At 38.2% G+C, this 21,842-nt stretch overlaps 1 protein-coding gene across 1 annotated transcript in view; it reads left to right on the forward strand.

Moving 5' to 3' along the window:
• LOC137166402 (plasma membrane calcium-transporting ATPase 2-like) overlaps positions 1-21,842 on the forward strand; it is a 348,197-nt gene that overhangs the window by 59,965 nt on the left and 266,390 nt on the right. Inside the window, exon 2 of the mRNA XM_067568107.1 lies at positions 19,722-20,206. Within this exon, the coding sequence (XP_067424208.1) occupies positions 20,008-20,206 (199 nt within the window). The 5' untranslated portion in view covers positions 19,722-20,007. The remainder of the gene's footprint in view (positions 1-19,721; positions 20,207-21,842) is intronic.

Below are 21,842 nucleotides of genomic sequence, written 5' to 3' on the forward strand. Positions count from 1 at the left end.
GAGTTAGGCATCCATATACTATTGAAATTCAGTAGCATTTGGGAGCCAAACTCACTCTCCTTTAACATTGCAAATTAAATTTGTTCATTTAATCACTTTACATGAAAATCTTACAAAAAATAAGTTCTGTTGAAATAAATTTTTTTCACTTAATTTTTGTGAAATGGGCTAAAGAGGTTTGTTATGTGGCTGCAGGAATCACTGGGATGAAATATGAAATGAAAATATTGCTGATTTTGGTTTATACTTTCTACCTTTTTTTCCTGTGAATCTTTGTGCATTAGGTGATTAAATAGAGATTCTCTTGATAACTTTGGGCTGGTTTTGGTCAGCTTTGTGAGCTGGGTTCTGTGATTTTTGGGTAGAGGCCATATACTTGGATGGTTTCACCAGGATTTCAGTTTAGAACCTGGCAAATTGGTAATAGTTTTTTCTTACTAGTTCAGTGGGTGGCGCTAGAGAGAACTGCCCTTCTGGTACAATTAGATTAGTCAAGTTTTGGCAGAACTTTTGCAATGAGAATTGTACATCTATTTAAATGTGTTGCACCCAGTTGGTCGGATTCTACCAAACAAAATATTATTTGATCCTGAACTACTTATAGCGGGAGCAGTAAAGCTTCATGAATTGTATGACATTGGTGGTAACCTCAGAGGCCTTGACTATACTAGGATTAAAAAATCCCAACCTGTTAGCTAACCAGTTTTAACCTGCCCCTCCTGCCTTTTATTCTAGTTTTGACATACCCATAGATATATGGGTATATCAGATAGATGGCTAGTGAGTCATGTTGTTTCTGTCACTTGTGATTTTGCAAGTAAGTAATGTCTCATTCTTGGCTTCAAACTTCTTTCAAAGGTGAATTCCCACACTGGAAAATGTGTGTATGTAACTAGGTTATGAGGATGTATGAGCTTTAGACATGGGCGGTTTGTGAACCACCAGTTTGGGGAGCCTAGCTCCCGGCCCCGCCCCTTCTGCTTGAAGCCCCACCTCTTCTGCCCCCTCTCCCATCACAGCCCTGCCCCAGGTGGCCAAAGAGCACCACCCAGTCTGGCCAGCTAGCCCCAGTGCTGGAGCGCCCCAGCACCAGTGGTGGGCAGCCCAAGCACCCTGGGAGCCCATGCCCCAGTGCTGCCCCACCCCAGTCCCAGACTGGCTGGTCCACCTGAGCCCCCAGAGCGGACCTGCTGGCTTGAATGCCCCCAGCTTCCGAAGCGCTGCCAGCCTGCCCCACTCCCAGGCTGGTTGGTGGCCAGTCTGCCCCTGAGTGCCATTGGCCCCCAGAGCGCTGCTGGCCCGCGTTGCACCACAGCAACAGCACTGGCCCACCCCGCCCCCAGGATGGCCCCAGCGGGTCCAGCTCAGCACTGGAGCACCGCCCTTCTGAGTGCCGCAGGCCTGTACCGCACCCCAGTGCCAGCCCACCCTGCTGCTGGCTCCCTCCCACTGCCAGGCTGACCTGTGACCGGCCAACACACTGACCCATCCCAGCTCCGGGCTGGCCGGTCCGCCCCAGTCTCCGGAGTGCTGCCAGTGCGAGCACTGCCGGACCACCACAGGCCCGCGCTGCGCTACAGCGCTGGCCCGGCCAGCCGGCCCCACTGCTGGAGTGGCTGCTGGCCCACGTCGCTTCAACGGAGAGGCAGCCAGGCCAGCGAGGACCTGCCTACCACTGCTGCCAAGTCCATGGGATGCAGCGGGAGGGGGCGGAGTCTGGGCGGGGCCAGCCTGGCTGTCAGGGAAAGCTAAACCTTCCCATGGCTTACGCCCCATGGCTTTAGATTAAAAAGGAGTTTCCTTGTACACAGAGCCTTAAATCTGACATTTCCATTTCTTTATGCTCAATGCTCTATATCAATGGTTCCCAGCCTGGGGGGCGGGACCCCCTTGGGGGCCAAGGATTCCAGGGGGTCCATGAAACTTCAGTAATATTGAGGTCATTTAGCTCCCTGAGCTCCACGCTGGGCGCAGCAGCCTCGAGCTCTGGACCGGCCGGAGCGGAGGAGCAGCCCCCTCCTCCCCTTCCACCAGCCCCACACCAACCAGCTGCCCGGCCAGAGAGGAGCAGCCCCAGCCAATCCGCCAGTCCTGCATTTATTACCCTCAGTCCATGGGGGATGGGAAGAGGTGGGGCCACATGCAGCGTGTGGTGGTGGCTGCATCAGGGAAGGCTTAGCTTCTTATTCAGGTAAGTCTCATTTATTATTATGTAATTTAGTGTTGTTATTATCGTTATATGTGTTTGTTTATGGCTGGTGAGGGGGCAGGCAGGGGGTGGGCACATGTTTTACCCAGTGTTAACTAGTAGGGCTTTCATTCAAAAAGGTTGGGAACCATATTGTGTGCATGTGTGTGTAAACCCTAAATATAACATAGTAGTATTTAAAAAAAACAAAAAAAAACATAAAATGAGGTACAGGAGAATGTCACTTAACATGGGAATTATTATACAAGACCACCAACTTAATGGAAAAGGAATATATTGGAAAACGTTTTGTTTGTAAACCTTGTGTGTAATTAATCAGGTTTTTCTGTAAACATGTAAGTGTGTTTGTTAGAGGTATTTGGAGACCAACAGTTCCATTTCATAAAGTTTTTTTTTGAGATTTTGAAATTTGTCCCACATCAGAACGAAAACCAAACCTTTCTGCTTCATGAAAACTTTTGAAGTTTTATCAAATCATACATTTTTGGATCACAAAGGTATGGTTTTCAATCTGGTTGTCCCTCTCTCCCTTGGGAATTGACCAGGGAGTCCACCTTGGACCTGAGAAACCGTCAATTGAAAATGTAATTGAAATTAATATATCTGCATGAAATATTTGTTATGACAAAATGGCATTTTCTGAATGCCCCTCCATGCCCTCCCCCCACAGACAAAGTCAATGAAAAATATTTGAACCAGCTTTAGTGTTAAAACCTTAATGCTTTCTTGAATTCTTTTGAATGGGTGGTGATTTCTTTAAGAGTTAGAGGTTAGAGTATTAGTTTGCTGGCAAAATACACCAGTGCATGCACTCCTGTAAACATTGTGAACCTGAATGCACCTCAAGCTCAGGAACCAAAGGGTCCCAATGCTGCAAACGCTTACGCATGTGCTTAACTTTAAGCATGTGAGTACTCCTATTGAATTCAGTGGAATTGGCTCCCCCCGTCCCCTCCCCCCCCCACACACAAAGGAGCCTTTGCAGAATGAGGACCTAATTGTGGAAAAGTATGGGTAATTCCACACTAAGATTGTAACTGAAGAAAGAGAGAGAGTTTATTTCGTCACTGGAGTTAAAATGTGTCCACAGGTGTGATGCTACTACACGTTTCCATTGGAATCCTTTTCCTGTCAAAGATTTATAGCGTTCATGTCAGCTTCAGAAGCTTAGGTTTGTAGCAAACCTTTGATGAACGTTAGTGAGGGGTGCACTTCAAAGGTTTAGTTTGGATGAATATAAAACTTTCAGATACTTATCCAAATCATTTTGATCTAGAAATGAAGATAAAAATCTTGTGGAAACTGACTGAATTTTTTTTACTATTGCTGATAGGACAAATTAAAACATGAAAGTGACTTTTCTGGTGGGATGTCTGCTGCTTCCTCCCTCCCCCCCAACCATACCCTTTCTCTTGGGGAGGAGGGTGTGTGTTTTGACTGAGATGGAAACTTGTGGTTTTGTGATTTTACTACTTAATAAGAGACAAAACCCAGAAAATGTTGTTTGCTCATGTTTTCACAGGTATAAAATAATGACTAATTTTTTTCTTTCACTAAGTCTGTATCATATGAGCTCACTTTATATGAAAAAGGTTTTATTTAATTATATTTTAAACTGTCAGTTCTACAAACTCTACCTGGAATCTAAAAGTAAAGTGGTGGTGTTTGACTCATTCATCATTAACAGAATTGATTAGTTAAATCCACTTTGTAGAGTTACCTTATTTTATGGAGCTGCTTTTCATCAGTAGAACTCAAAACAGCTTTCAGTAACATGTAGGATCCTTATTTGTGTCTGTTTTTGCTATCCTTCAGCTTCCTCTGCAGCTGCGAGTGACAGTGGAGCCTTTGAAGCTCATGTTCTGAAACTACCTGCAGTTTTTGTAATTGCTGAAACTGCAAGAGACAGTGTTTTTTCTCCAGATAGGTATTGTTTAAATTTTTTTGAAGGTTCAATTTTTAAAAAAATCAGAAAAGAGAATGAGGAAACATTAGGAAGTTTATTCTGTTTTCTTCTCTTAATTGGATTAAACTTTAGCTATAAGGAAACAGTTATGGGATAATGTTGTGGAAAGCCTTTAACTCTACTGCTGTGGATATGTGCATATATATATATTTTATCGAGCTAAGTCCATATCTCCCTCCCTACAAAGTGTTCAGTCAAACACCAATCGGTTTGTTAGACTGAACGTTAAGTTTCAATAAATACTTTTCCTTCTTTTCTTCCAATCTTCTCTTCTTCCCAGTTCCCTTCCTTCTGAGTCCTCCAGGCTCTCTTTATTTTGCAAGCAGGATAGCTTGTCAGCCATTTTGTCAAATTTTGTGTACTTGCTTGAACAAGAACATAAAGGAATCGGTTTCTATTTTCATCAGATGCCCTCTCTCCTGCATGTTGAAGACATATGCTTGGGCCATCAAATTTTAACTTTAGGTTTATGAAAGTGCATCTATCTAGTGCTCTATGTGCATTCACATTTTAAAAATACATATGGACCAAATGCAAAATTGACCCAATGTCAACACCACAAATCAAGTATTTTCATCTTTACCTGACACCTTGTAGAAAGCATAGATAAATAAGTGACTACACACCCAGAAGTCAGCATTCTTGGGCTCTGTTGCACCAAAATGGAGGCTGATTCTGAAATGGAAGGTCCTCCACAGAGAGAACCCTCTGCCAGCCCCATAACAAATACACCTGGGGAGTTTCAGCTCAAACGTCCCAGCTGATTTCAACTACCTGGTAAGGCACTAGGAGAGAGGTAGTCTCTAAAATACACAGGTTTCTAGCTTAAAAGGGATTTATAGATCAGCACCTTAAATTGGAACCAGAAATTACATTGCAATCTGTAGGCTGACTGTCAGCAACTCCAGGCCCCAGGGCAAAACAGACAATGCCCCTCCCTAGAAGAGGGGTGGCTGAGGTGCGAGGGGGCTCCGCTGGAAGTTTTTACTTATTATGTGCCATGCAGGTCCCTGGGTGGCTGAGGAAGTGATACCTACTATTCAGCTTCCCGAGCGTCACGGACTCCCGCAGGAGATTACTGATGAACCTGGAGAAGCTGAATAGCAGGTACCACCTCCTCAGCTTTAGGTGAGATAGGCAAGGTCCACATCTGCAAGGAAAAGCTGTGATCATCTTGTCAATCGCGGAAGAGGGAAAGCTGTTTTTTCCACTGCTTCTACTTGAGGATCTAGGAGCCAAAGTTCCAGTTCAACCCCCCATTTCCACATTCGAGTTACAAAAGGTGGGCAAACCAGCTCAGTTAGTAGGACAGAATTACTTCTACTGTTTTCTTCTGTTGTTGAATTCAGCATTACCAAGTTTTTTATTGAGGGATGTGCTTCATTACCCATCTAGCTGTCATAGCATGATGTATGATGGTCCGGAGGATATTAACTATTGAGATTTAGTAAGTATTTGCCTGATGTAATGTATACTATTATTATGCAATCAAAAACTAGTCAATTGGATTTGTAAGGCACTTATTTTATTCAGATACTTGTAGATGGTTTTTGATTCCTGTAGCTACATAGTAAGGCTTTTTGGTCTATTTTACCCAAATTAACTTGGAAAATATAGTCCCATGAATTTTGTTTTGTAACAATTTTATGAGATCATGTACACCTTGTGCCCTTGAATTGACATGATGCATACCAGTAATGCTATCTCTCCTCTCTACCTCTGTAATCTCCACTTTCCAGTCCTTTACATTCAGGTCCGTTCAACCTTGCCTACAGATGGCTGCCTAGTACCCATCCTGCCTTTGGACTAGAATCACTGGGCAAGGGAAGATAAATCCAGCCTGCTGGTTATATGTAATAAACGACCTCTGGCTTGGCTGCCTTTCTGCAGATTCCAGGGCTGTCTTATTCTTGTGCTAATTCACCACTAGTTCTATTAGAGAACAACTTTCTTTGAAGTGGGCACATGGCAGTAGGGTGCTCATAATAAGTACTGCAGCAATGTAACTTGTAACAATGCTGCTATTGCTTAGTGCTAGAACCAGAGACCAGCCCCACATGGCTCTTCCTGAACTACTCAGCCTATGACTCCCTCTGCTGTCCTTTGTCCAAGGAAGTTGTAGCCATGTGACATGTATTTCACGTGTCGAAAGGGGTCATGGCACTGATCCCCACAACTCCCAACTATCCCTCAAGGTTCAGCGCCGACTGCATCTTTCTTCCTCGTCCCCACAAATTCTCCTTTCATTGTGCAGGCCCACTCCCAGTGTAGGAGATCAGAAGTAGATTCCACTTCTAATTGCAAGGAGATACAGAAACAATAGTTGCTGCAACTGAATTGTGATCCATAACTGGGCAGCTACTTTGTAAGGTCACACTCTAAGTACTTCAGCAAGTGCACAATTTTTAGCACATGAGCAGTCCCATTTAACCCAGTGAGACTACTCATGCTGAAAATTGAGCACATGCTAAGTATGCTACTGCTGATCAAGCCATTAATTGCGTTTCTCATTTCTACCTCTGCATCTGACGAAGTGGGCTGAGCCTCACGAAAGCTTATGCCTGCTAAAATTAAATTTGTTAGTCTTTAAAGTGCCACAGGACTCTCGTTGTAATTACACTCTGTGCCCAAACTGGGGGAGGACTGTTGATACCTTAGAGAGACTGCAGGGCAGTTCAGAATTGTTTTTCTTCACTGTTTGCGTCGTATTTCAGTATGTCCCTAATCTTGTTATGGCAGTATTGCTCAATTCTGATAAAGATAATATTTTGGGGAGTATCAAGCACTTAATCCTCATTTCTTTCTTGCCAGTTACTTATATTTGTATTCCTGCTTTTTTCACCAGACATGTTATAATATTGCAGTTCCAAAAGCAACAGATTTATTTTTAACTCACCATGGGCTATAAATAAAACAGAATATTACAAGTTCTCATGGTTGGAAAAAATTCCAGCTGAACTCAGCAAGGGAGAGAATATTAAATAAAAGTACCAAGCATTGCTTTTAAATAAATCACAATGTTAACATCTCAGTAATGATGGTGATAATTCTGTCTAAAAGTGTTAGCCTCTGTTTGCTAACAGCAATTTGTACCATGACTCAATTGGTGATGCATAGTCATTACTTATATCCTGTCTTATTGTATACATTTTTGTCTAATTGTATGATTTTAAGGTGCTGTACTCCAAGGTTCTATATAGCTTAATCACTTTTTATCCACCAATTGATGTCTGCTGCTGTTTTATCAGCTTACTTTTCTGAGCCTCCAGCAAGGATAATGTGCTTGAGAGAAAATTATACCCTACATCAGTGGGTTTGTTATAGCACGTTGTACATTATTGATCATTTGAATGCACCCAGATAAAAATAGAAAGGTTAAGTAGTTTCTCAAGTGTTGCTGATGTGAAACAGAAAAACAAGTGATGTCTAAAAAAACATACCAGTTTTGGAGAGGGAAAATTTTATTTTTGCATTCTGTTCTCCATTTCATTTTTGTTAGCATGGATTTCTAGAAATTTCCATTTGCTTCTAGAATTCTCCCCCTTAACCCTCAACCATGCTCCCCCAATCCCTTTCTTCTGATTAATGAAGTTTTAGGATTAATGAAGTTGCTCTAGGTGTCAGCTTTGGTATACATACGTATATACAGAAAGTGTTTTCCCTGGGGCAGGCATTATTGTTTCCTGTCAATTAGAATGAATTGTAATAAAATAATGGTGATCTCCTGCTGTAATGTAGTGGTCCTCTAAAGCTGTCATTTCTAATGTAGTGGTTTTATTTTTATTTTATTTTTTTCTTCCAGTAGTATTAAAAAAAAGTTTTGATTTTGCTCACATGTTTCTAGTAGACAGGAAGAATATAATTTCTGTGGTTGGTGCATTTACACTGTGCATGTGTATTATATTGTAAATCTATAATTTTCCATCTCTTTCCAAAACATCTCAAGGCCATGTAAGACAGAACAATCAGTGCAGAGCAGATTTTAGTGTTCTGAAAGTATCTATCTAGCAAAAATATAGAGCTAATTTTAAAAAAAATCCATCTTCTATGAATGTCCTATTTGAAATCACTGCTGAACATTATTTTTTTGTCTTTCACAACTGAAGAAAATTGAAGATTAAAACCTTCTCATCTGTAATCCTTTTTTATCAGCGACCTTGATTAATGGCTCCTATCACATAGTCAGTTGTCTGGTTTTTTTCCTCCCTAATCCTTCCATGCTGATTTACATGATCCTGAATTCTCACCTTTATCTTTGATTCTCTTCTATCATTCCTGTAGAAAGTTCACAGGGACAACTGGATGTTCAGAACTTTGAATCTCTTCATAGATTAAAGGTACTTCAGAAACATTATATGTCGCATCTAATTTTCACATTTTATTGGATAGTCCCTTAAATGCTCAAAGCTTTCCTTGCAGAGTAAAGAGAAAAAATGATGACTGCTTTTAATGACTGGTGGTTAAAATAAACAAATTGATAATGTGACCTTTTAAAATTGAAGAGGGGCTATAGCCAAATTCTGGGTTCAGATCTAACTTCTTCCTGTTATCAGCCAAATCTGTGTTCACACAGGTGTGGGAAAGTTCATATGTAGAGCTGGCATTCAAAGCTGCAGAAGTTTGAGCCCACCACCATTTTTAAGTCTGAGCTGGTAGCACTACAAATAAATAGGAACTTACCTCACAATAGAACCTTAGAAAATCTGATATTTTAATATGATTTTTCATTTATAAAGTTTATCAAATACAACTATGTGCTAGTTTTTTTCAGTGTTAAAGAAATCCTTTGCTTTTGAAAGAGGGTAGCTTTGTTTAGTGTAAGTTTTCCTGCTTTCTCTTCTTTATTAATAAAATAAAGCTAAAGCTAAATTAAATGTATTATTGTCCTCTGATTATCTTCTCATTCATATGGCTTTTTGTAGTTTGTGCTTAACTTTAGTCCCAAACTTAAGTCTCATTGACATAAATGAGGTTGAAGCAGGTTCTAAGCTGAATTGGGGACAAATTCTTATAAGTTCCTTTGATAAAACACATAGGAAGGTTCATGAAATTACTGAGCAAAAATTGTTCACTCATTTGTAATTTACTTTGTTGTTAAATTTGTTTTTTCTTTTCATAGGGTATTATAAGGCAAAATATGCAAGTGGCTGTGGTTAGCCCACCCAATGCAAAGCGTACGCACATGGTAATAGGCCTGTTTTTAGTATAAATAATAATAAATGTATCCCGAAAAATTTTGGTAGGTAACTTAGTCAGTGGCCCAGTTATTACTTATCCTTCCAACTAAACCATTAGTTAGTATTGGTCTATTTCTATCACCAGACACTTAGAACAAGTAAATAACATGGGGAGAATAATATAGCAGCATTAAATAGTATTTTGAATTTTCTGCCCAACTGCAATAAAAGTTGGGAGGCAACTGGGAGTGTAATTTGTGAAATGCTCAGATTCTCCAGGAGAGGAAGAAACATTCGTTGGAAAGCAGTAAGGTAAAGAAACAGTTATGGGTGTCAGGGAACAGTAAATTAAAGATGAGCTTGTAATGTGATATGCTGGCACAAAAGAGAGGGTGGGAGAATTTGGGCTGCTTACTCAGAAGTATCATATCATAGCCCACAGAGAGGAAGATTGTATACAGTACCAATAAGTCCTGAGATATAGTACAATAATGATTCTAATTCTGGGCAATTCAATACTGGAGGGAGCTGAAAAAGGCAAGTAAAGTAGCTCAGGTACTTGAAAGAGTGATCAATATAGTTAGCTTACTCAAACAATGATAAATAGAGGATGTTAACATTTACAAGCTTTGTAGGGAATAGACACCAGCGAGGAAGAGGATTGACAAGGGTTATCTGAAGGAGTATAACTAGGAGTAACAAAACAAGATTAAGCAAAGACCAATGAAGAATGAATATCTGATACATTTGTCCATAGTCTTGATATTTAGAAAATGTATATTAGTGTGAAGTAATGGAAGCCCATTGCTTCAGTCACGTAAATTTGGAGCAGACAATCATGCACTGACTGGTGAATGGACTAGATATAAATTATACAGGGTGGGGCCAGTCCAATTTATGGGGAAAAGTTTGGATTGCCTCAGCTTTGTGTCTCTGCTTGGTCTAGTATTCTGCAGTTCTCCCACATACACAAACACTGTCAATTTTAAACTTCTGTAAATGAATGGTTAATCAGAATCAGATCATAATTCCCATTGGCTCAGTCCCTTACACTTTGCTTTCTAGCCCTATAGATACATTTCTTCTGTTTTTCATCCAACATGGAAAATGGTCTCAAATTCACTGATGCCTCTTATGCAAACTTAAAAAAAACAATGGAATGCCTTCAACTATTTTAGGTTAATATAATGACAAAACTTTAACCCCTATAAAAACCTTAAACTAGTGACATTTAAAGTTACATGACAACCCTCTTTTAGATATTCATATATTGATATAACTGCAAATGTAAGTGTAGGAAGTGTAGAGATACATAGAAAGAGAAAAGTTATCCAGATTGTTTCAATACTTAAAATACTTGGTTTGGATTCTGGGCAAACTTTGGTCATTTATTATTAGATCCTAACCAATGGATCATTAATTCATAACAAGATTTATTTTTATAATTCTCCTTTTTAAAAAAAATAGATGCCATTACTCAAGGTTTGAAAATCTGAAAAAGGAAGGTAAAATGAGGCAAAGCTCTTACATTTAATTGGCAGAAAAAATGTTCATTTTCACCAAGTTATTAAAACTTGAATGATATTTAAAGTATAAAGTGTAAATAACAACTTTAACTGAGTCTTTCCGTAATAAAAAAAATAGTAAGACATAATTACATTAAGAAACAAGTTTAGTGCCCTTGTGAACAGAAATACAAAACCTATTTTAAGAGTATTGAATAAAGGAAGACTGTCATATTTAATAACTCTGTCTAATGAAGACCATTCTTATTGCAAGTAACTAGATAAACCATTTGCTTTAAGAGTTTTTGGGGATTTGCTCAGTTAAAACCAGATGTAATCAGTTGTCAGAAACATGGAGTGTAAAATGTGCTGTACAACCAGTGCCCTGCCAAAATCCTCTGAAATTACCTCCCTTTAGCTGTTGGTTTCTTTATCACAAAGGTCACATGATGACTAAAATTCCAATCTTGTGGGTTATAAATACACTACGGTGTGAATCAAAAGTACTTTCTCAAATCTGACCAATGAAATAAAAATGCCAAATTTCCTCTGAAACTCAGAATTCATTAAAGTAATAGACATTTTATATTTTAATAACTTATTTCTAAGAAGGCGAAGGAAAATAACAAGGCATTAACATATTTTGTTTAGGTTTTTGGGTGTAGTATATCTGAAGTTTCCGTTGGTGTAGTTTTTGAATCATTGTGGTCCAAATGATAAATTGAAAATATTAAGTATACTTGTAGCAACAAGTATGATATTTAATTATATGGTTTCTATAACTACAGGTAAAGGACTTGATCCTGCCCCACCGAAGTCAGGGAATTGTGTGATTGACCTCAATGGGTGAAAAATCCACTAGAGAAAATATATTCCTTAAATCCTTTTAAATGCTAGAGGCTTGGTCTTACTGATTTGCAGCTGTAACTTTGTATTTAATTTGGTAATTAATTAAATTATAAAATGGTGTTGGTTAGGGTTTTCTGTGCTGTAGAAGCCTTTGTAACTTTTATAATGTATAAGAAATCTGTTGAAACAAACTGGCAAACAAATTTGCAACAACATGTCAACACTGCAATCAGAGGGATGAAAATTTACAGTGCTTTGTCTTATCTTTCCTAATGTTACTCTAGATGCAAAAATCTGAAATTCTGGCTGTTGAATTGTGTTCCAGGATAGGGTGACCATATTTCCCAAAGGGAAAATGGAACATCACATGGGGCTAGCCCAAGCCCTCCTCCTCCTCCTATGGGGCTGGTCCGAACTGTTCGCCTGAGCCCCCTCACTGGGCTGGCCCGAGCCGCTTGTCCGAGACCCTCCCCTTCCTCACTCCCCCTTCCCCCGTGTGTGTTTGGCATCGGTGCTCACCCATGCCATGTCTACCCCTCCACCTGAACCTTGCTTCCTCCCTTAAGCGGGGCTGGCATTGCTGTCACCCACCATCCCACATGTTCCTCTGCTCCCCACTTTTTTGACAAAAGTTGGCATTTGTCACTTTTGCTCTTGCCAACTAATCAAATTGGCAAGAGCAAATGGGCCAAATGTCCACTTTTGCCAAAAAAGTTGGGATGATTGGGGCAGGACTTAAAAAAGGGACTGTCTCGGTCAAAATGGGATGTATGGTCACCCTACTCCAAGAAAGGGTTATTTTCACCAAAACTGGCACAGGGATGTGCAAATTATATTGTCTGTGCCCACCCCTCTCTAGAGAGTTTCATCCTGAAGGAACTCTCTTGGAGTTTTCACTACCATCCTCGCTCAGGTCCCCTACTTGGTTTTGGTGGGAGATTAATTTTAGTTTAGATCTGTGGCTCCAAAAAGCCACACTTACAGATACTGCTTGTTGGGAATACACTGATTCTGTGCATCTTTTGACCACATCACCTTCCTGACCAAGACAGCCCCCTGTGGTTTCCCAGTGGAGGGGTAATTATGAAGGCTTTCTGCTGTCATAATCTCCAAAACAGCTGAAGCTTGTGCCAATGGGCCCTGCTCCTGGGTTTATGCAGGGATACAGCCCTTAGGGTTAAGCTCAATGTTTCTTACAGAAACCATATTTTAGTGATTTTTTTAAAAATTATTTTTCATCAATTTATCTCAGTAAGTAAGAGTCTGGGTACCTAACAGCCTTTCTGTTTTGCACAATATCATATGAAAATCAGCTTTTATTGAGACATCTGCATTATACTGGCATTTGTGTTATAGTGATGTAGCTACAGACAATACAAATTTTAAAAGGCTATGAAGTGTGTTGTTTGGTCATAGCTTAGTGCCTTACAATTCTTTGATGGATTGTAGAAATCCAGCTCCAAAATGTATGGATCTGTGGAGATGGTTACTGAATAAGAAAAATTCAGTTACTGCTATGTAATGCTGGTTTTTAGTCTCTGGAGAGTACAAGGCTAATAGAAAATAGCCTCATTTATCCATGAAGGTCAAACAAGTTGAGGTAAGCTCTTGGTAGTATTAACGTGTTTGCAAGAAATGAAAGAGAGAAAAGGAGCTTTCTTAAATCTATGGCCTGTACAGATCCTATTGGAAAAAATGCTTTTGCCTAAAAAGATTTTCCTTCGTTAAATCTATTAAATATTTTTTTATACTGAGTTAACACAAATTACCCCCCAATTCTTCAGTCACTTACGACAGCCAGTGGAGTCAGTGGAAACTGATTCCTGTCATATGACAAGGCTTCTAAAGTTTTTTAATCCTGACCAATCATAAGTGCTGGCCATGTGCCCAGTGGCTTGAAGTGGATTCCATTATACACAGGGTTTACAGTTTGATTTGATGGCTCTCAGCACCCCCACTATACAAATTGTTCCAGCGCTATGTCAGGTGACTGTCAACAGGAAACAAAATTCAGTCCCTTACTCGTAGTCTTGCATGTCTCACCTTTACAGCTCTTATGTACATTGATTGAAATCCTGGCCCCACTGAAGTCAAGGATTTCACCTGTATGGCCTAATCTGATCCTGCTGAAGTCAGTGAAAAGGCTCCATTTATTTTAGTCTTTAATCATGTCAATATTCAGTTGGTTTCATTGGGACCTTGTGTGAAAGTAAGGGTTGCAGGATTAGATCTTGTATCCTATTTGGTTCAAACAGGTACATAGGGTATAGAGGTACTATAGATAATTTTATTTCTTGAATGATTCTCCCCAACTATAGAAAAATAGTTCTCCCCAACTATATTGTTACAGAAAGGGGGAAAAAGTCTTTTATATATTTATAAAGTCTTATATATATTCTGGTTGGCAGTCATTCTAGATAAGGATTAGTAAACTGTTTAACAGTCAGAAAGAAATTGCTCATGTTCAGTATGACCCATTAACTGAAGAAAAATTTGTTTGGAATCATAGTTCTAGTAAACAGCAGTATCTTCCTGTAGAATAAAAGAAAAATGATTAAAAAACATGGGTAGGAATATAACTGGTCCAAGAAATACCTATCATGAAAATCGTAAAGATTGACAGAGTTTTAATTGTTAGGTAAAGCAGGTTTCTACTACTGGCCAGAGACACTGATTCATGGTGAATGGAACAGAAGAATTGTCATTTGGGAATTACAACAGTATCTGTCTGATGGTTGTCTGGGATTAAATTAGTACACTAATTTTTTCCTTACTACTTGGATTTTTTATTGTTATTTTGAAGAAATATTACATTAGTGATTACCACTTAAAAACAAATTTTACCAAACTTCACCACATCATAAAATCAGAAGAAATGTGATATTTCCATGTTAGATAAAGAAATCATTTCAGCATCTCAGACACAAAAGTATGCTAAGTTTTTTGCACTAGATTTTTGTTTGTAATACTTGCTACCATTGTATATTCAGTATGGATGAATTATTTACCAGTTTGTTTATGAATTTCAACTTGCAATAAATTATGTAGAGATTCCATTATGAAGAAATATTTTCCAGAGTATATTTAGCTGCAAAGATCTGTTTCTCTTTCTTGATCCACTCTTAGGTCCTCAAATGAGTATCAAACAGGAATATGCACTTGTGAAGGTGAAAAAACTAGTTAAATACAACTAGTCTTATTCCTTAGTTCCCTTTGCATGTAGTGTACTGATAATTAAGTTTCAAAGCTAATATCCTTTTTAGATGAAAGAGTATTCTTGTACTTCTCAGTGTGTATTTTATTAGTTTGGCTGGCTGTGGATTCTGTCAGACAACACATCCATCATTCTGAACTGTCAAGGTTATATTCACTACTAGAAAAATTAAGAACATTTTTTTATATGAAAGGTTACGTCTTCTGGTGAATACAACCAAAACTTTGATTAAATCCCTAGTTCTGGGATTGATCATGCTGTTCTTGCTTGTCCCAAATGTTCACTGAATACAAGGACTTCATGAACCTTATTTTGTGAAATTGCAAATCCAGAGCCTGATCTATCACTGTTCCACTAGTTTAACATCAGTGGAACTCCACTAAAATCAGACTACCAAAATTCTTGGCAATGATATTTACATAGACATCATTCTAATGCATTTTCAAAATATTTACAATCTTCCAGGGATAATAGAAAGATAGTTTTCTAGCAGGCCTGCGGTTAGTTCTTCCAAATCACTTCTTATTTAACTGCCATATATTGCCATGAAACAATTGGAAGCAAAAAAAATTTGACTGCGGTGCTGGAGGAATGAATGGCTGTTCCCCAAGGCAAAGCCTTTCCAAATAAGTAGAGCCCTACAAATCTGCAGATATTCAATTTATATCCACAGATCATTTTTGCAGATCGTGGCTTGGATGCGGATACATATTTTGTATCCATGCAGCTCTACAAATAAGAATCAAAGAATCATTGTTTGCAATGTATTCACACAACAAAAATCCATGTCATCTTTGGCGAAGAACAATCAATCCAAGAATTACAATGTTTAAGTAAAGTGAAGGTATTTACTCACACTTCTTTTATGAGTAAAATAAAGATTAATTGTTCTTAAATTTAACTTTTAGTGGATTTTCACAGTAGAAATGAGAAGTTTGTTTGCTACCTGGGCTAAGTATAAACAAGGCGCTACATTAGATTGATTTGATATAACCAGTGTTTTCCATCACTGTAAGTGACTGCTTTTAATCTGCATTTTTTAAAATGTTGTCTAACATTTTATAAAGATTATTCAATAAGAAAACTAATTATCAAACAGAGAAAATGTAGCTGTCTTAGAGAGAGAGAATGTAACTTATAAGGATGTGAAATTCATTTTTCAGCATAGCTTCTAATGAGCTTTTCTCTTCCTGTCTTTCTAGAGAACATGCTTTTCTGATCAAGTGCAGAGTAGTGCCTACAGGCCTTAACCAAGAACAGGGTTCCCTTGTGATATAGGCTGCACAAACACATATACAGGCATCAGGCTCCCTGGCTGGACTACATATCCCACAATGCAGTCATGTGATTCCCCAAGCTAGGTCCTCATCATATTGTGGGACACGTAATCCTCCAGGGACCCCAGCCCATAGCAGACAATGGGGGCCCAAAGTACAACTTCTAAAAGGGAAGAGAAATGTAGTTTACAATTCACCAAAACAAAAAATTCAATTTAAGGAATGTCAATGTTTCATTTCAATTAAAAATGCCAGAACAATATGTTTTGATATTTCAGAATAAATTATTTTTCAGAATTTCTGTTTTATGAAAAATTTAAAATTCTGAATTCCACTCAGTTCTCATGAATAGTTCCATTTTGAACCTACATATCTTGGAGTCCCACTGCCAGCCACATACTGATCTCATGTTTTAGCTTTCTCATCTTTTGCTAAAGAAGTATTAATCTTTCAGTAAGGATGAGGTGGCCCACATACTAGTCATATTCAACTGATATACACTTGGCAAAGTTCCTAGTTCCTTTTTCCTAAAAGTTCCTTTTCATAAAAGAGATTCCGGGATCAAATGAAGCCTGCATATCTGGTTCCACAGGATTAGAGAAAGACATTATCAGTGAATAATGTTAATCATGCTCTGTTTGTTCCTATATTTTACCATCTGCCTTTCAAAAACACAAGGGATGTTATTTCCTTGGTGTCATGCCATTGGGTGTATCCCAAAGATCACATGAACTTTGAAATACTTTTTGCTTGAGCACTAATGGAAGTACACCTCTCATTTAAGTGGTTTATTGATAAATATTTAATTGAAAGTCAAATAAAAGATTAATGATTCAATCATATGAAAAGGAGCAACATCCCAGGCTAATGTTGGCTGACAAATGCCAAAAGTGGCATTTCCAAAAGTAGTAACAAATATTAATATATAGTGATGATACTATGATTTTAAAAAGTATTTTGGCTTGGCAGTAGTATTCCTGTTAACATCCTGCAGGAAAAAATTCTTCTGGCAGACGTATATGACATGCAGCTTTAATACCCTTTGCATTACTAAGCAAAACAGTAGGGGGTATTCATCAAAGGGAACTAATAATTGATGTTTTTCCTTGCAGTTTCATGAACCACTTCTAAGGAAAAGTTTTTGACTTGGTCAGAAAGAAAGAGAGAGACAAACAAATATACAAAAATTAATAGCAATGAGTTCTCTGCTATGTAAATACCACAGTTCTTTACATTATGGCTGGTGCTGTGATACCCAGTGGTTAAATCCTTTAGAAACATACAGTCTATAAATAGCATTTCTGTGCCTGTCTGCAAGTAGCAATCTGTCATTTTAATTATTCTTTTTCATTACTGAACCCACATTTGTTCATGTCAATGTCTTTGGCTGATTTTTCAGCTCAAACACTAACATGCTTTCTGGTGAGATTTCCTGGCTTTCATCCATTTATAGATGAAAGCATAAATGGCCCGATCCTAAAATGTGCTGATGTTTTCTATCAGTGGGAGATGCGGGGCTCATTTTCTATTGTGATCAGGTCTGTTGTGCAGGGATGTACAACTTTTCTTTCTATTTTACCAACTTTTTAGACTCAAACCCAAACAGTGGTACGAGCTGGTTCCCATTTTATTCGAATCTGGCTACCAGTCCCTATGAAGAAAAAAATCCATTAGATACATGAAGATAGAGTTATTTCTGAACTTGCTATGTTGTGAAGTATCTGTAATTAAATTGATACTGAAAGCACTGTTTTGCATACAACTGTAGCAACTTGTGAGAGAGAGAGAGTAGGATACCCTCCTACCTTCTCAAAATGCAGTTATTACATTCTGATGGATAAAAGGCTTTTTTATTGTTCCTTCCAATTTCCTTTTACCTTTGCATTTACTGTGCAACTAGATCATGTTTTCCCAGCAAATTCTTACTATCCCTGAAAGGGGCAAATGAATATCTGAAGGTCTGCTTTGCAGAATTATCACCACCAGGAACCGACAACGAGTATGGGGTGGCATAGAAGAACTCTCATCTAACATTTGATTGCTACTGAGATTCTGTGCTGTGGCAATAAAATTCTGTTTGATATTTCATGGAGTTCAGAGCAATGTCATGTTGTACTTTGCTACAGGTCCATGTTGCCTTTTTTAACTGGTGTGTTAAGCTGCCTCAAAGCAGATAATGTAATTGTGGGGAAATAGGAAATATTAAACACTAAAAACATATTCCATTGAAATCAATTGAAACACTCATTTCAGTGAGAGCACTGGGCCCAGAAGTGACATTAGTTGTATGTGGGCATGGAATTAAGGTTGTTGTGACAATGTTAAGATGGGGAGTTAGACTTTGGTTCACTCTTCTTCCTTTTGCATGGATTCTGTTGTAACAATTCATTTTAGCTATGATTCTTTGTGACTGGCATCCTGCTTTAAAAAAAAAATCCACTCTCAGGTCCATCATTATTTATTAGTCTGATACCAAACTCTCTGATACCATTTTCTGTCATGTGAGAAATATTCAGAGATCTATAGATTAGGCAGTGACAGCCACTATCCCACTTTAGGCAAAAAAGAAAACTTTAATTTCGGTTAAAACTGTGTTAGTAAGTATAATAGCTGGTTTCAACAGCATTTAAACCAAGTTCATTAGCGTATGTATAAAGAGAGCAGATTTTAAAGGCTGGTTTAGAAAGTAATCAGTTGGTCTCCCAGATGGCCCATATGTCAGGAGTACGCATGTTAAAAATTCTGTATAAGTGTGTCCCTTTCTTTTACTTAAATGCTTTGTAGGTCTCAGGGGCCAAAGCTATCAAATGTATTTGTGAATCAGCAGGTAGTGCTGAAGGAAAGCAAACTGAAACCTTCCTATTCGTACAAGAGACAGTGCTCATTGTTCAGCCTGAAGCATTCAGGTGCTTTATCTCTTTTCTTGTGTGTGTTTATTTTCATAGCTGACAAGGCTGCAATGCTTAATTTATTTAAATTTATTCTGGATTGGCAATGAAAATGTTCCTATTCTTCTCCCTCCTTCCCCCATTTTACTTTTCTTGCACTGAAAAATGGTTTATGTAATGGATGAAGGCAGAAGTAATAGTATTCAATTAATTTTTATTACTTTGTAGCCCTTTATGAGGTTGTTTGTTTTTTTTTTTTTGTTCTCATCCAATGAAAGATTGATATAGCAGTATAAACCAGAGCACATACCAGAGGCACATCTAGGCTTTTGGATTAATCGCTTACTTATTAATATTCATGACCCATCTCATTTAGCAGGCGCTCTTGGGACTTGATTAAAGTAAGAAACACTGCTATTGCTGCTGTAGCTGGAAAGAGCCATGTGTATGACACAGCTAGCAGTATCATAGTCTTTGGAGTCAGCTGTGACTAACTGCAGAAACGTACAGACTCTTGTATTTTACTTTTTTTAATCAAGGACCACATTTGGGAGAAGTGGGAAGAAAGTTCAAATCATCTTTCTAAAGTTTTTAGGTTCAGTCTTTTAATTTGTGCTTTGTGTTTTGATCCCAAAGGTCCGGAGGAAGAGATGACCATGTAGATACTACAGCCTGAGTGCAGCATAATGGGAAATGGTGAATGGAGTGGACCTGGTCTGCAGCCTTGAAAGCAGCCATCCTGCAGACTATTACCTGGTCAGGGACACCTCAGTCATCAGAGGCATTCTCCACTGAGTTCACTGGACACCCACTGGATTCTTCTTAATCCCTTAGGTTGGAATTTCAGTTTCCTCCCTTGCAATTTTTAAGCAATTTTAAAATTCCATCTAGTATACCGAGTGGAGCAATACAGTCAGCAACAATGGGTGACATGACAAACAGCGATTTCTATACCAAGAACCAAAGAAATGAGGCCAACCATGCAGGAGAGTTTGGGTGCTCGCTGCAGGAGCTGCGCTCCCTCATGGAACTTAGAGGAACGGAAGCAGTAGTAAAAATTAAGGAGACATATGGGGACACAGAAGGGCTCTGCAGGCATTTAAAGACATCACCAACAGAAGGTAAGTGCATTTCCCTTTCTTCATTTGAGTTAGGGGCTGAGTAGAATGGTGAGATTCATATAAAGGACCTCCACCTAAAGTATATGGTGGAGTGGGGTAATCTTGCTTCCCTTCTGAATTAGGATTTATACAGCACTTCCATTATTCCCAACAATGACAGAATATCACTACAAAGGAAAAACACCTCTGAAAAGAGAAATGAAGAAAGACCTAGACAGATATGGCTATTTGTTAAAGCTAGTGTGAGAGTGTCAAAATAGTGCTGCATACTAAAGTTAAATGTGCTAATTCCTTTTTAAATAGCAGACAAATAACTAACTGAAAAATTCAATTCCAATTTTATATCAAAAGGAAATTGAATTCTAAAGATGCTCTAATCTGTGTATAGATTTTTGGGAGCAAGAGGAGAATTACTTTATGTAGTATGGATATATAGTGGTATAAAGTGAACTTTTTGGTTACGGATATTAAATTGGTCAATACACCAATATACAGTATATATTTTCTTAGGACTAACCTTGATTTCTGGTAATATTGTAGATAATTTTGCTGAAGTTACTATCATTTGACTATTTGCTTTTTCTATTGGTAATTGCAACACTGGGCCTTCCTCTGTTTAATAAGCTGAGTCATAATTATTCAATAGTTTATTCTCATAAACTGCCCATAGCTTTCAACACTAACAATATTTTCATATCTAAAAGAGACAGGAACACATTAAATTAATAACACTCTTTGAATCTGTAGTATTCATACTTTGTCTTCTCTTGTAATGCAGCCAAAGCCCATTCATTCATTTTAACTTTTTTTTTTTTCCTTTTTCAGCGTGGTAGAAGTGTTAGCTTAATGTTTGATACTTTTTTTTTTAAAGTAAATTTTTAAAAGTAGTTATTTAGTAATTAGTTTAGTGTTTAATGATAAACATGTCATTTTATTATAATATCATGTAATGTGATATTATAAGCTTATACAAGGAAAAGAGTCCTAAGGAAATAAATACCTGTTTGTCTTAAATAAATTCTTCATATCCCTAAACATGCTGCTTTTCAGTTATCTATTCTCAGAATTGGTCAAGTACTGGCAACTATGATAAAAATTTAGTCAGTTTAGTAATGATTTACCAGCCAAAACTACCAAAAAATGAGCAACAAGTTCTAGAAGTACAACAACCTTCACATATCATGATATATTATGAGGAGAAACAATGAAACAACAGGAATACCGTGGAGAAGATCTTGGCGTTGTACAACACGTGCTAATATACAAATACAGCAATACTTCCAAAATTCATAACTTTGTATGCTCATTAAATATTTGTGGAACTTTGTAGATCAGATTCTCAGCTTGAGTAAGTCAACAGAACTTCATGGACTTCAGTGGAGCTTTGTCAGTTTAGCTGGCTGAAAGCCGAGCTTAATGTGTACTTAGATGAAATTGTTAATTGCTTTTTTCTGCTCAGTATGAAACACCAGAGGAACATACCAGACTGACTATGGATCCAACTAATATGGTATGCTAATTCCACCATTGGTCTATATGTGATACTTCAGATAAAATAACTTTCCACAAGCCCTGAATGCGCCAAGACATTTGAACATTAGGGGGAAATTTTTCCCATCTTCAGAAGGTGATCAGC

This window comes from Emydura macquarii, unplaced genomic scaffold (assembly GCF_026122565.2).
Source record: "Emydura macquarii macquarii isolate MOO-44397 ecotype Brisbane River unplaced genomic scaffold, CSIRO-AGI_Emac_v2 contig_2846, whole genome shotgun sequence".
NCBI lineage: Eukaryota > Metazoa > Chordata > Testudines > Chelidae > Emydura > Emydura macquarii.